Genomic DNA, 11,176 nt, shown 5'->3' with positions numbered 1-11,176 from the left:
CAACCTTGCACCCAGCTCACAACTCAGGCTTTCACCCCGGGGTGGGTAGGAGGCTCCAGCTAGAGCCCTGCTGCCCCCGGGCTCCCTGATCTGAGCCAGACTGCCTCCCAGACTCCCTGCTGGGAGCCTGGTGGCTACCCGGACTCCAGGCGCAGAGCTCCCTGCCAGGAGTCAAGCGGCTGCCAGGCTCCCAGCAAGGAGCTGCACCTAGAGCTGAGGGCCCAGGAGCTGGCAGCCCCCCATGCTGCCCCTTTCAAGTTGATGGAAGCATTCCCGGTGAGGACACACACCAGCCCCAGAAGGAGAGCAGTGTGGATGTGAAAATCCACAGTAATTGCTGCGGTGCCTGTAACTTGACTTAAGTCTATAGCGTAGACGTGTCCTCAGTGTTGGTATGTGCTGATGGGGGTAGTGTGAGCACTCTGTGATGACAGGTACAATCCCTTCCCCAGCCCAAGGTGCCCTGGCGAGGACTTGGGCCAGGGGGGCCGCACTGGATAATTAGCAGGGGGAGGGCTGACTGACACTGGATTTGTATCGAGGAATCTTTTCATCCACTGGATCAAAGTGCAGATTTGGGTGTGATGAAATAGGGAAGCAAAACACACCCCACTTGCCTCTCCTGTTGGCTCATTATTTATGTTAGAGCTGTAGCCAGAGCCCCTGTCTGCACTCAGTCTCCTGCTCCTGTCACTGCACAAGGGGACCCAGTCCCTTCCCCCAGAGCTAACAGGCTCAATGGACGAGCCTCACACAGTGGGAGGGGAATTGGAGGTACAGCGAGGTGACGCCATGAGGCCAAGGCCTTACAGCAGGTCATGGGCAGAGCAGGGTCTAGAGTCCAGCTCTTGAGGCTGTGACTGATGGAGTGAGGTCTCTTCCAAAGCCCAACATCAGCTAAGCTGAACCATGGGGTTCCCCTACCCCAGGGGCCGCTGCTAGGTGGCTTTGCCTCTACAAACCACTTTGGCTCATGTCTGCAGGGGACCCTCCGAGGCATAGGCCTCTTATTCCTCAGTCTGATTCCTCCCCATCTCAAAGCCCTCTGTGCGCCTGCCCACAGCGTTTGGCTTGCATAGGGGAGAGTTAGAGCTTCCCCATGGTGTCCCTTATGGCGGGCTCCATCATATAGAGCCTCACTTGTGCTGCTCCGAGCACTCGCCAACGCACTGGTGGCCCTGGGAGAGCCCAGAAAGGGGTCTCATGGCTGCCAGCCACTGCTGCACAGAGCAGGTTGGGGGGGGGGAGCCAGCACCCCTCAGGCAGTTCTTAGGACACTGGCATTTTCCAGTCACCCAGCTAGCGCCACGCTTGGGGGCTGGCCTGGCCCATCTAGTACTTTGCATTGCTGGGGCCTGTCAGCCCAGGGCTGCTGAGTGTTGCCCAGCAGGGGAGCCTGAGCCATGGGGAAGGGAACAGAACCCAGGGGTCCTGCCTACCCCCCCCCCCCCCCCCCCGTGCACTAATCACTAGGCAGCACTGTCCCTGGGCACAGAGGGTACGTACATGTGTGTGATGGCTGCAGCCTCCCAAGGGGAATGTTCTGCCACTGGGCTATGTACCCTGGGGTTGTGCAGTCACCAGCCTATTCTCAGGCCTACGGCAAGGCTCAGGCCCAGGCTGGGACTGGACAATTGGATGGCCAAATGCACAAGGCAATGGAGAAGGGACAGCTGCTTAATGAGGTCTCCTCATGCAGGGCTGTATACACTCACACTGTGAGCATGGCTCCAGCAGCTGCATGGAACTCAGCCCTAGCTGGTGGGGCGCTGCAAGGCATGGTGGGGTCGGTGGTGCTCACTGGCTGGGGCAGACCAGAAGCGGGATCCCTGTGGGTCCCACCCATTCACTTAAAAGGAAGCGGTGCCCATGCCCGCACAGTGCCATCCTGCCTAGTCTCTGGCCTGTAGTTGGGGATCTTGCTCGGCTCCTCCTGGGCTCAGCTTCCCTAGCTGCTACAGGGTGGACACAAGGCCCAGCCAGAATTGGCCGAGACAGGCCTGGGCCCATCTTTTTGCCTCTCAGATACTGCCCCTCATCACAAAGGTGCCAGGCCTGGCTGGTGGAGCGACTGTGGGGGTGGGCAGGCAGCCCAGGTGGCTAGCAAGAGGAGTGGTGCCTATGGCAAGGGAGGAGTCTAAACCCTCAGTTAGTGGGTGGGGTGAGTGTGTAAGGAGGGGCAATGCCTGTGTGGTGTATGCGGTGGGGAGGGAGGTGAGAGGCATGTCATGGGGGTGCTTAGCTTAGGGAAGAAGGGGGCTCTGTGAGGATGGGGCCTGGGAGATCCCAAAGTGGCATGCTGGCCTGGCTGAACCAAGTTGTTTTTGTGCTTTGAACCTGCTCCCCTCCCCTTCCCCCCCATGGGGTTCCCTGTTCAAGCTGCTTCAGGGGCAGGCAGGAGCCCAAAGCTTGGAGCACAGTGAAGGGGCTGCACCAGCCCAGCAGGGAATGTGCAATGGGGCAGCCGCTTCCCTGTACGGTGTGCACCAAACACTACCCTAGTCAGACATAGACACCTTCTGCTCCTCCTCAGCCAGGGGCACCAGCTGCAGGTAAACTCCCTGTTGCCCATGACCAGCCCACCTGCAAAGGCACCCAAATGTTCTGACCCAGCAGCCCCTCCCCATCATTCTCACACTGGTTCCTTTGCATGCCCCCCACCCTCCGTGGAGGAACGGGCAGAGTCACACAGGACCGTGTCTGGTGCCACCAGCCTGCCAGAGGTGGAGTGGCAGGGGGTGGCTGCACAGGGCCTTGCTGTCTCTTGCCCCTCCTTGGCCAGCACGGAGCCTGCAAGTAAAGCCCCACAGGCGGAGCAAGCTTCCATCCACTGGCAGTTTCAGCTCTTTATTGTATCAAGGTCCTGGCTACAGATAACCATTGTCTTCCCATGGGGAAAAGCTCAAGGAGCAGAAAGAGGAGAAAGATGATGAGCGGGGGCACAATTCTCTCCCCCCCCCCCCCCCCCCCCCACGCTGCAGCTGTGTCGCCAGGCCCCAGAGGCTGCAGGAGTTTCAAGTGTCTAAACACTGGCACTTAAGGAATCCAAGCCGGGGCAGTGGGCTGCTCTCCTCCCCTGGCCGGGCCGAGGGCTGTGGGTGGCGTGGCGGAGCCGTGGTCCAGTTCCAGTGGCGTCACTTGGGCTGGGATTAGTTTAACAAGTGTATTTCTTTAACTTAATATTTTTTACACTGTATTTTTGGTTGGGTTTTTTTATGAGCCGTTTTCAATTTTGGCTAGAAACTGCTGCGCCCACCACTCCTCCAGGTCAATCGGCACAAAATCTGAAAGAGAGGAAGAGACTAGAACAGAATGCATGGAGAGAGGAAGCACAGTTTAACAGCACTCACATTGGCGTATGGCAATTCCCCCAACTATCACGGGGGGGTGATATTGAACTGCAGGCAAATCTTTTCTCCTGGCCTCTCACCACTGCCCCTGTTTGAGCTGAGGGAATAATTCCCCTGCCCTGGAGCACCTCCCCTTCTTTCAACCACAGCAGATCTGCTCCCCCGCTGGCTGCTGCAGCTGCCTGCACCATGGCTCCCCCAGTTCTTTCTTTGGGCTGCTGGCAGTATGAAGGACGCTACAGAAACTCCCCACCTGTTCCCTTCTTAGCATGTTTGATCAAAGGTCTCCTTGTTCCTGCCATGAAAGCGGCAGCCTTCGCTCGCTGGAGCCATGTGACTGGGCTGCCAGGCGTGGAAACCTTAGCACAGTCAGTTTTGGAGGAGAGGAGCGTGCTCCCCATGGGACTCTGACCTTGCCTGCTGCTCCCAGGAGAGCCCTGGGCTTCCTGGCAAAAGGCTTCCCCAGTGACTGAGCGGGGACCATGTCAATGGTGCTCATGAGTGATCTGGCCAAGAGCAGAGTTACACATTGCTGATGACTCAGAAGGGGGCGCTCTTCTCCTGAGCCAGATCTCACCCAATCCGCTGGCATGGTGCTGGTGGGGGCTCCCCCCTCCCAGGTGCCACTGATCCAGTGCGGTTGCTGGAAGAGGGGCCATTTTACAGAAGAACCAGAGAAGGGAGCTCCTGCTGACTTGGACTGATTCAAGGTCCCAGGGCCCTTTTCTCCAGAGCAGCGGACGAGCCCCCGGCTCCTGGGTAACGACATGCTGCCCTCCTGAGGACCTCTGCGCTGCAGCTAGGAGCGAGCCGCCTGGCCAGACCCACTCACGCTCGCCGAGTGCCTGTTCTGGCTGGGGCTGGCACTCAGACTCTCACTGAGGGGGGCTGGCTGGGCTTCAGAGCCTGAGCTCCAGCCCACACTGCAACATCCACTCTGCTACTGTCAGCACGCTAGCAGGAGTCGGGCTGGGAGCAAGCAACTGGAGCCAGAGAGCGGACAGTCAGCACCAGAAGGGGAGAGAGGGCAGCAGGCATTTGAGGTGAGAGCAGAGGACAGGAAGGGAGGGGGGCTGGGGAGAGAAGGGGAGGGGGCAGCAGGGATAAGGTAGACCCCACCCCCCAAGAAGCCCAAATGCAGTTGGTGGGTCGCCTAGTAAAGAGCTGGGGCTGCACTGGTCTCTAGGAAGCCAGCCTGGTCCACCAGCCAGCACGTAGCGCTTCCTCTCCTGCATGCTTCCTGTGCCGAGGTATGTGCTGCCCCCTGCAGGTGGCTCCTGGACACTTACTTGTCAACACGGGGTTAGGAGTTTTCTCTGCGTATTGCACCGGGCCATGCCGGCTCTCCCCTGGCCGGCTGCCATCGAGCTGCTGTTCTACCTGCTGCCAGGCTGGAAGGGAGAGCGAAGGTGTGAGCCGCAGGTCCTTGGGGGGAGCCACCATCACACAAGGGAGCCTGCACTCTGACTGGTCCAGTACAGGCACCGCCAGCTCTGCTGTACGTTGGATCCCCTCTGTGCTCCCCAGCTCCCTACAGCCTCCTCCTCCCCCACCTCTGCCCAGGGCTACAAGATGCTGCCCCAGTGCCTGGCTGGGGGCAGGCAGGTTGCTGCTGAGTGACAGGCGGTACCTCCCACAGGTGTGTCTCCCCCTGCACCCCAGGGATAAGCTTTCCCTGCCTGCCCTGGAGAGTGCTGCTGCCCATAGAGCCCCCAGACTCAGACCCAGGAGAGGAGACATCACTGGGCTGCTCTGGCCACCGCACTGTGGAGATGCACCCTGGAGCTGGTGACAGCCTTACCAAGGGAATTGCCAAATGCCCATATGTGGCAGGGCAGGCAGACCTCCTCCCCCACCGCTAATAGCCGCCACCCCACACACACATTCCCAGCATCCGAGGCCAGAAGGAACCACTGGGATCATGGGGGCTGAACTCCTGTATAATGCAGGCCAGAGAACGGTGGCCAGACACTCCCTAGAGCAGATGTGTCAGAAACACACCCAGTCTGGGCTGAACAACTGTCAGTGCTGGAGAAACCCCCCACCCCCTCGTAACTTCTTCCAATGGTTAATTCCCTCACTGGTCTGGCTTCAGCTTCCAGTCAGTAGACCCTGTTTGGATCTTTGCTAGACTGAAGAGCCCATTATCAAGTATTTGTTCCCCAAGTAGGCACTTACAGACTGTGATCAAGTCACCTTCGCTTTGTTAAACTAACTAGACTCATGGAGCTCCATCTGTCACTATCGGACAGGTTTTCTAAACCTCTGATCAGTCCCATGGCTCTTCTCTGACCCCTCTCCAATTTATCAACATCCTTCTTCAGCTGCAGGCACCAGAACTGGACACAGGATTCCAGCAGTAGTCTCCCCAGTGCTGACACAAAGCAGTAGCGTAGCTAGGGGGGAGCAGGGGGAGCGGCCCCTCCCCCACTGAGTACAAGTGGCGCCTTTTTAATTTTTACTCTGAACAGAGGGGGCAGACATAAAAAAAAGGCGCCACCTGCTGTGGCGCTTGTACTCACCGGGCGGCGCTCCGGGTCTTCGGCGGCACTTCGGAGTGAAGGACCGGCCGCCGAAGTCCCGGAGCACCACCCGGTGAGCACAAGCACCGTAGCGGGTGGCGCCTTTTTTTATGTCCGCCCCCCCACCCCCGTTCGCTCCACCTGGCTACGCCACTGGCACAAAGGTAAAATCATCTCTGCTCCTACTCTAGATTCCCCTGTTCATGCCGCCCAGAATGGCATTAGCCTTTGAGCCACAGCATCACACTGGGAGCTCGTGTTCAGCTGATTATCCACCAGGACCCCCAAATCCCCACCCGGAGTCTGGGCAAGCAAAGGAGAAGCTGGCTGCAGGATGTTTGGATCACAAGAAACCTCCAATCAACATCCTCAGGTGAGCAGAGACAAGGGATGTCATGGAGGTGGCAGTTTGCTGGGGGAGTGAGAGAAGGGCCAAGTCACACAACAGGATCTTTACCATGGGTAAGCACGAGGAACCCCCAGCACTGAGACACCCCTATGTCTCCTCTACCACGTTAAAGCCCCCGGGAACTCCTGGCACTGAGACACCCCTGCATCCTCTCTGCTATGTTACAGCCCCCGAGAATCCCCAGCACCGAGACACCCCTGTCTCCCCTCTGGTCTGTTAGAGCCCCTGGGAACCCCGAGCACCGAGACACCCCTGCATCCACTCTGCTACGTTTCAGCCCCTGGGGCTCCCCAGCACCGAGACACCCCTCTGTCCCCTCTGCTACATTACAGTCCCTGGGTACCTCTGGCACTGACACACCCCTGTGAGACTGGGGTTTACAGAGGCTTCCCTTCTCTCTCTGAACTAGCCAGACCCTGCTATGGGGGCCTCTTACTTTCATAGACAAAGCGGACATTCTCCTCGTGGGCCAGCGTGTAGCTCTCCTCCGTGGCTGCCGTGGGCTGTGTCGTCACCAGGGGCCTCTTGCCATTCACTCTGTTGAACACGAGTTTGGGAGTTGGGCTACTGAGGCAAAGAGACAAAATCAGAGGCCGAAAAGACCGATCTCTCTGCATCCAGAGCCAGTAAGCTGTAGGATAGGGGGCAGAGGGCATGGTGTAACGAGAGGAAGTGGATTTTGTGGCCGGACACTGGGACTGGGAGTCTGGACTCCTGGGTTCTATTCGTTACACCCTGAGACAAGTCACTTTGCTTCTTTGTCACTCAATTTCCCCTTCCTTTAGCTGTCTGCTCTATGTAGATTAGCTCTCTGGGGCAGCACCTGTCCCTTTATCTGTCCAGCACAATGGTGCCTTTTGCTCAGGTGGAAGCTCTAGGCATTAGTGAAATATAAACACGGTGAGGTGATGAAACCATGATTAACGTTTGCAGTCTCTTTCTTTAACTAACAGCCTATTGCTATAAATGATCAAATTCAGTACATGGGACTTCGATCATTTACTGTTGGGGCCACTCTTTCTGCCAATACACTTTTCAGAACCTCAGCGTGTAGACCACTGCTATGGCAGAGTCACTGCACTATGAGTTTTCGCTGGGAAGGAAAATGTTGTCATCGTCGTAGGAGCAGCAGAGCTGGCAAAAGAAACCAAGCCAGAGGCATTTCAGCTGGTGCCTCATCTTTCCCTGGCCTTCCTTGGCCAGGAAGTGAAATCCTCGATTGCTAGCTTCCAGCTTCACTATGCAGCGGCTCACCCCCAATCCCCACTTGGTTTAATAGATCTAGACATTAACCTTGTCCCTGCAGCAGCATCAGGTGTGGGCACAGTATGTGTCACTACTCATTCAAGCCAGTAGAAGGAGCCCAAGGGCAAAATATGTCAAGTCTGTAGGTGCCGCTAAAACAGACTGCTCCTAACTGGCTGGGTTAGAAAAGCCCAAGTCAGCCCAGAGACCCAGCCTGATGGTCTCTAGTGACATAGCTGCAGAGACGGTCACAGGCCGAACATGCCCTGGGAGAATATGGGCTTTGTACTCTGAGGCCAGGTCTGCACTAAAAAGTTAAACCCAGCCGCATCACTCAGGGCCTGAACAATCCTCACCCCGGACCAAACCTAGCCCCCAGTGCAGACAGCGCTAGGTTGATGGAAAAATTCTTCTGTTGACCTAGCTGCCGCCTCTCAGGAAAATGACTGGGGAACCCCTGCCATCAGCGTAGGTAGCGGCCACACTGAAGCACTCCACATGTTATCTCCAAAGGAGTTGAATGTTTTACTATAGGTGGAGCTGGGAGCACCACCTAGAGTAAAGGTTGCCTGATGCTTCCCAGTATAAGCTCCTGTTTTTAGTTGCTTATAACTTTGCCAAACTTCAAGCTGTTAGACAGAAATTTCCCATACTGAGTGTCTGCCTTAGGCTGATTTTTGGGGGGAATATTTTATCCAAAATGGCTCAGATGTTTCCAGTAATGAGGCTTAGGAAAAATATGTTTAAAAAAAAAAAGTGACCTTTTCTTTGAAAAGATTTAGCAGGGCCCCCATCTGCTTCGGAGCCATGATCCCCTGCCGGGCCTAAGCAGATAGAGGAAACTGTCTGATTTGAATGCAGAAGTGACAAGGGGGTGGGGGGGAGTAGTTTGGGATAAAGGGCCTGGGCTGGTGGAGAGAGACTGGGGCTAGAGATGGCGGGGATGGAAGGGAAAGGGAAACTAGAATTGGGAGGTGGGCTGGGGGGAGACTGGGATTGCATACCAATGGGGTGGGGTAGGGGGAAGGAGCGGAGGGAGCGGGGACACAGATCTTACAAGGGGCTGGAATGCAGGGGGAGAACTTGGACTGGCTGGGCAGAGACTGGGACAAGGAACCAGGGTTGCAGGGAGATCACTGAGATTGGATGAGAAGCCCAGGAAGGAAGACTGGGACTAGGATCCAATGGGGACGGGGGACTAGAAGCTGGGGTGGGAGTGAGACACAGATCGGATGAGGAACCAAGAGGTGGGAAAGTGAGACTGGCCGGACAAGGAGACTGGAACTGGGCAGCCCAGAGGGGGAGACTAGGACATGCTGGGCAAGGAGACTGGGAGGAGAAGCCTGAAGAGTGGGATTTGAAAAAGGAAGCAGGTTGGGGGGAATGGGCAGAAGAGCCTGTGCCCCCTAAAGCGCAATCCCCTCCAAAGCATAGAATGGAACCCACAATTCCTGAGTCTCTCAAGTCCTATGCTGTGAGCCAATATCTGTGAAACCCATTGGCAAAGTGTCCCATACCTTTTTAGTGCTGGACCCACGTAGAGGATAACCACCTACCACTGCTATCAGTTACCTCATTAGCTCAGTGGCAGAGGTTTGTGCAGTACATCTAAAGGGTCCAACCCTGCTGATAAACCATGTAGGACTAAATATGATGCCACTTGATGGTATTTCTGGGGGCAGTTCAGTTTAATTTTTTTTTAAAAACTGAGGAAATTACACACAAACATGCTATCTTACAAGAACATAAAGGTTGCTAAGTCATGCATTCAGAAGATAAGACATGCCAGAACTAAGGTTGCCCATGCAACCTTAATTTGGCCCCTTCTGCATTATGGTACAGTCATGAGTTACATGATCACATGCTATTTTTCCCCATAGATCCTAGAAGGTGGAGGGCTCAATGAAGGAAAGAGATTGGGGTAATATGTTTGAAACTGGAGTAGCTGCATCAATGTAGACCACACTTTACACCAGAGGTTCCCAAACTTATTTGGCCTACCGCCCCCTTTTCAGAAAAAAAAATTACTCAGTGCCCCCCTTTTCAGAAAAAAAATTACTCAGCACCCCCCTGGAAATCTACCTTCTTTAAGCGAACAAACAGAAAGATGCAGTGACAAATTTGCGTTCTTTTATGTATCTATATTTCTACCTACGTCCTACAATATAGTAAAGAAAGATGTGTTATTAGAATATCGTCCACGACATCAGGTATATAGTGGTTTTTGCGTAAGACGGCAAAAGACAACCAAACTAAAATACTAATGAAACTAATAAACTGGGTTTTGTTCTTTGCTCAGCATTAGATATATGTATTTGATATTAAATTGTCAAATATCATACTAAATTTATCAAGAAATAATTAATTTAAAAAATAATCAATATGCAATTAAAAATCAGTTAGTTTTAATTTAGTTTGCCCTTATTTAAATAATTGTTCCTTATTAACACACGACTTATTTACCAATTAACACAGATGATTTGATAGATATAAATAAATGTTAATAATTAAGTTTTTTTACGATTTCATTCCCGTTTTCGTTAATATTGTAATAAAAAATGACAAATATATTGACTGTACACTTCAAATAGTACTGTATCCACACAAGCCTGCTACGATTTTATTATTAGTAAGCACTAGAGACACAAACATAGATATGTAAGAAAATGTATACAAATACTCACGTGTAAATTGCTGTTTTATTGAAACAACAATACAATTTGCTTTGTATGTGATCCGTAAAGATCGAAGGTATCGAATATGAATACAAAATTTTAAATACTTATTGCACTATTGTTAACTGCTTTTTACACAATTCAGAAACAATCTAAATTAGATTTCATACATGTCGCCTATTTATAGTATCGTATTGTAAACAAATCATTACACGCACATATTCCTGCCGATGCATGCTGGACTTCCCGACAATGCGCGACACGGTCGCCTGCCAACACTTGCTTGTTAAGAGCTGTTGGCAGACTTGACACCTGATCGGTTATAATTTGTGAATTTATTTGGAAAATAAAGTAATCACTACAACTTTAACTCTATGTTACACAACAGATGAAACATGTACGAACGGTTTTTCAAAATTTTCTTATATTCTCTTCTTTCTTTATGCTTCCACCGCCCCCTTATTTTTATTCAACGCCCTCCAATTGCACCCGAGGCTACTACTGCCCCCCTGGATCGTTCCAGCGCCCCCCAGGGGGCGGTATCGCCCACTTTGGGAACCTCTGCTTTACACAAATGCACCAAGTGTGCAAGAAGGGTCTAAACCAGCGTAGCTACTAGAATTGACTGGGAATTTGATGGAAAATGCAGTTTCCACCAAAAAAAAACAAAACAAAAAAAAAAAAAAACCAACCCTGATTTTGCAAAACTTTTCAATTTTCTGTCAGGAAAATAGAAATGAAATACTGTGTTTCAGACCAGTTCAACCCAGATTGAAATATTTCAGTTTGTTGAATAGAATCAAAGTTTTTCAGGTCAGTATAGTATTAATCTCTTGTCTGCTTGAGCTGTCATAGTGTCTCATGGGAACTGTAGTTTGGATACCTTATGCCACCATTCTTCTCTATTGAATGGCATCTCTGACTGGACTACATCTCCCATGATGCACTGTGGTGGGCCCTGCAACTGAACCATTG

The 11,176-nt window shown here is 52.9% G+C and overlaps 1 protein-coding gene across 2 annotated transcripts in view; it reads right to left on the bottom strand.

Annotated features, from left to right (window-relative positions):
- Positions 1 to 2,964: 2,964 nt before the first annotated feature.
- Positions 2,965 to 11,176, bottom strand: part of MCRIP2 (MAPK regulated corepressor interacting protein 2) — a 13,733-nt gene continuing 5,521 nt past the window's right edge. The window contains exons 3-5 of one of the 2 annotated variants that reach the window (XM_026648182.2): positions 6,718 to 6,848; positions 4,640 to 4,741; positions 2,965 to 3,284 (exon numbers count right to left, since the gene is read on the bottom strand). In XM_026648182.2, coding sequence (XP_026503967.1) covers positions 3,214 to 3,284; positions 4,640 to 4,741; positions 6,718 to 6,848 — 304 coding nt within the window. In that variant the 3' untranslated portion in view covers positions 2,965 to 3,213. The remainder of the gene's footprint in view (positions 3,285 to 4,639; positions 4,742 to 6,717; positions 6,849 to 11,176) is intronic. The other variant, XM_026648183.2, reaches the window with a different exon arrangement.

Source organism: Terrapene carolina, unplaced genomic scaffold, assembly GCF_002925995.2.
Source record: "Terrapene carolina triunguis isolate 2854851 unplaced genomic scaffold, T_m_triunguis-2.0 Scaffold67, whole genome shotgun sequence".
Classification (NCBI taxonomy): domain Eukaryota; kingdom Metazoa; phylum Chordata; order Testudines; family Emydidae; genus Terrapene; species Terrapene triunguis.
This window is presented reverse-complemented; position numbering and strand designations above follow the sequence as displayed.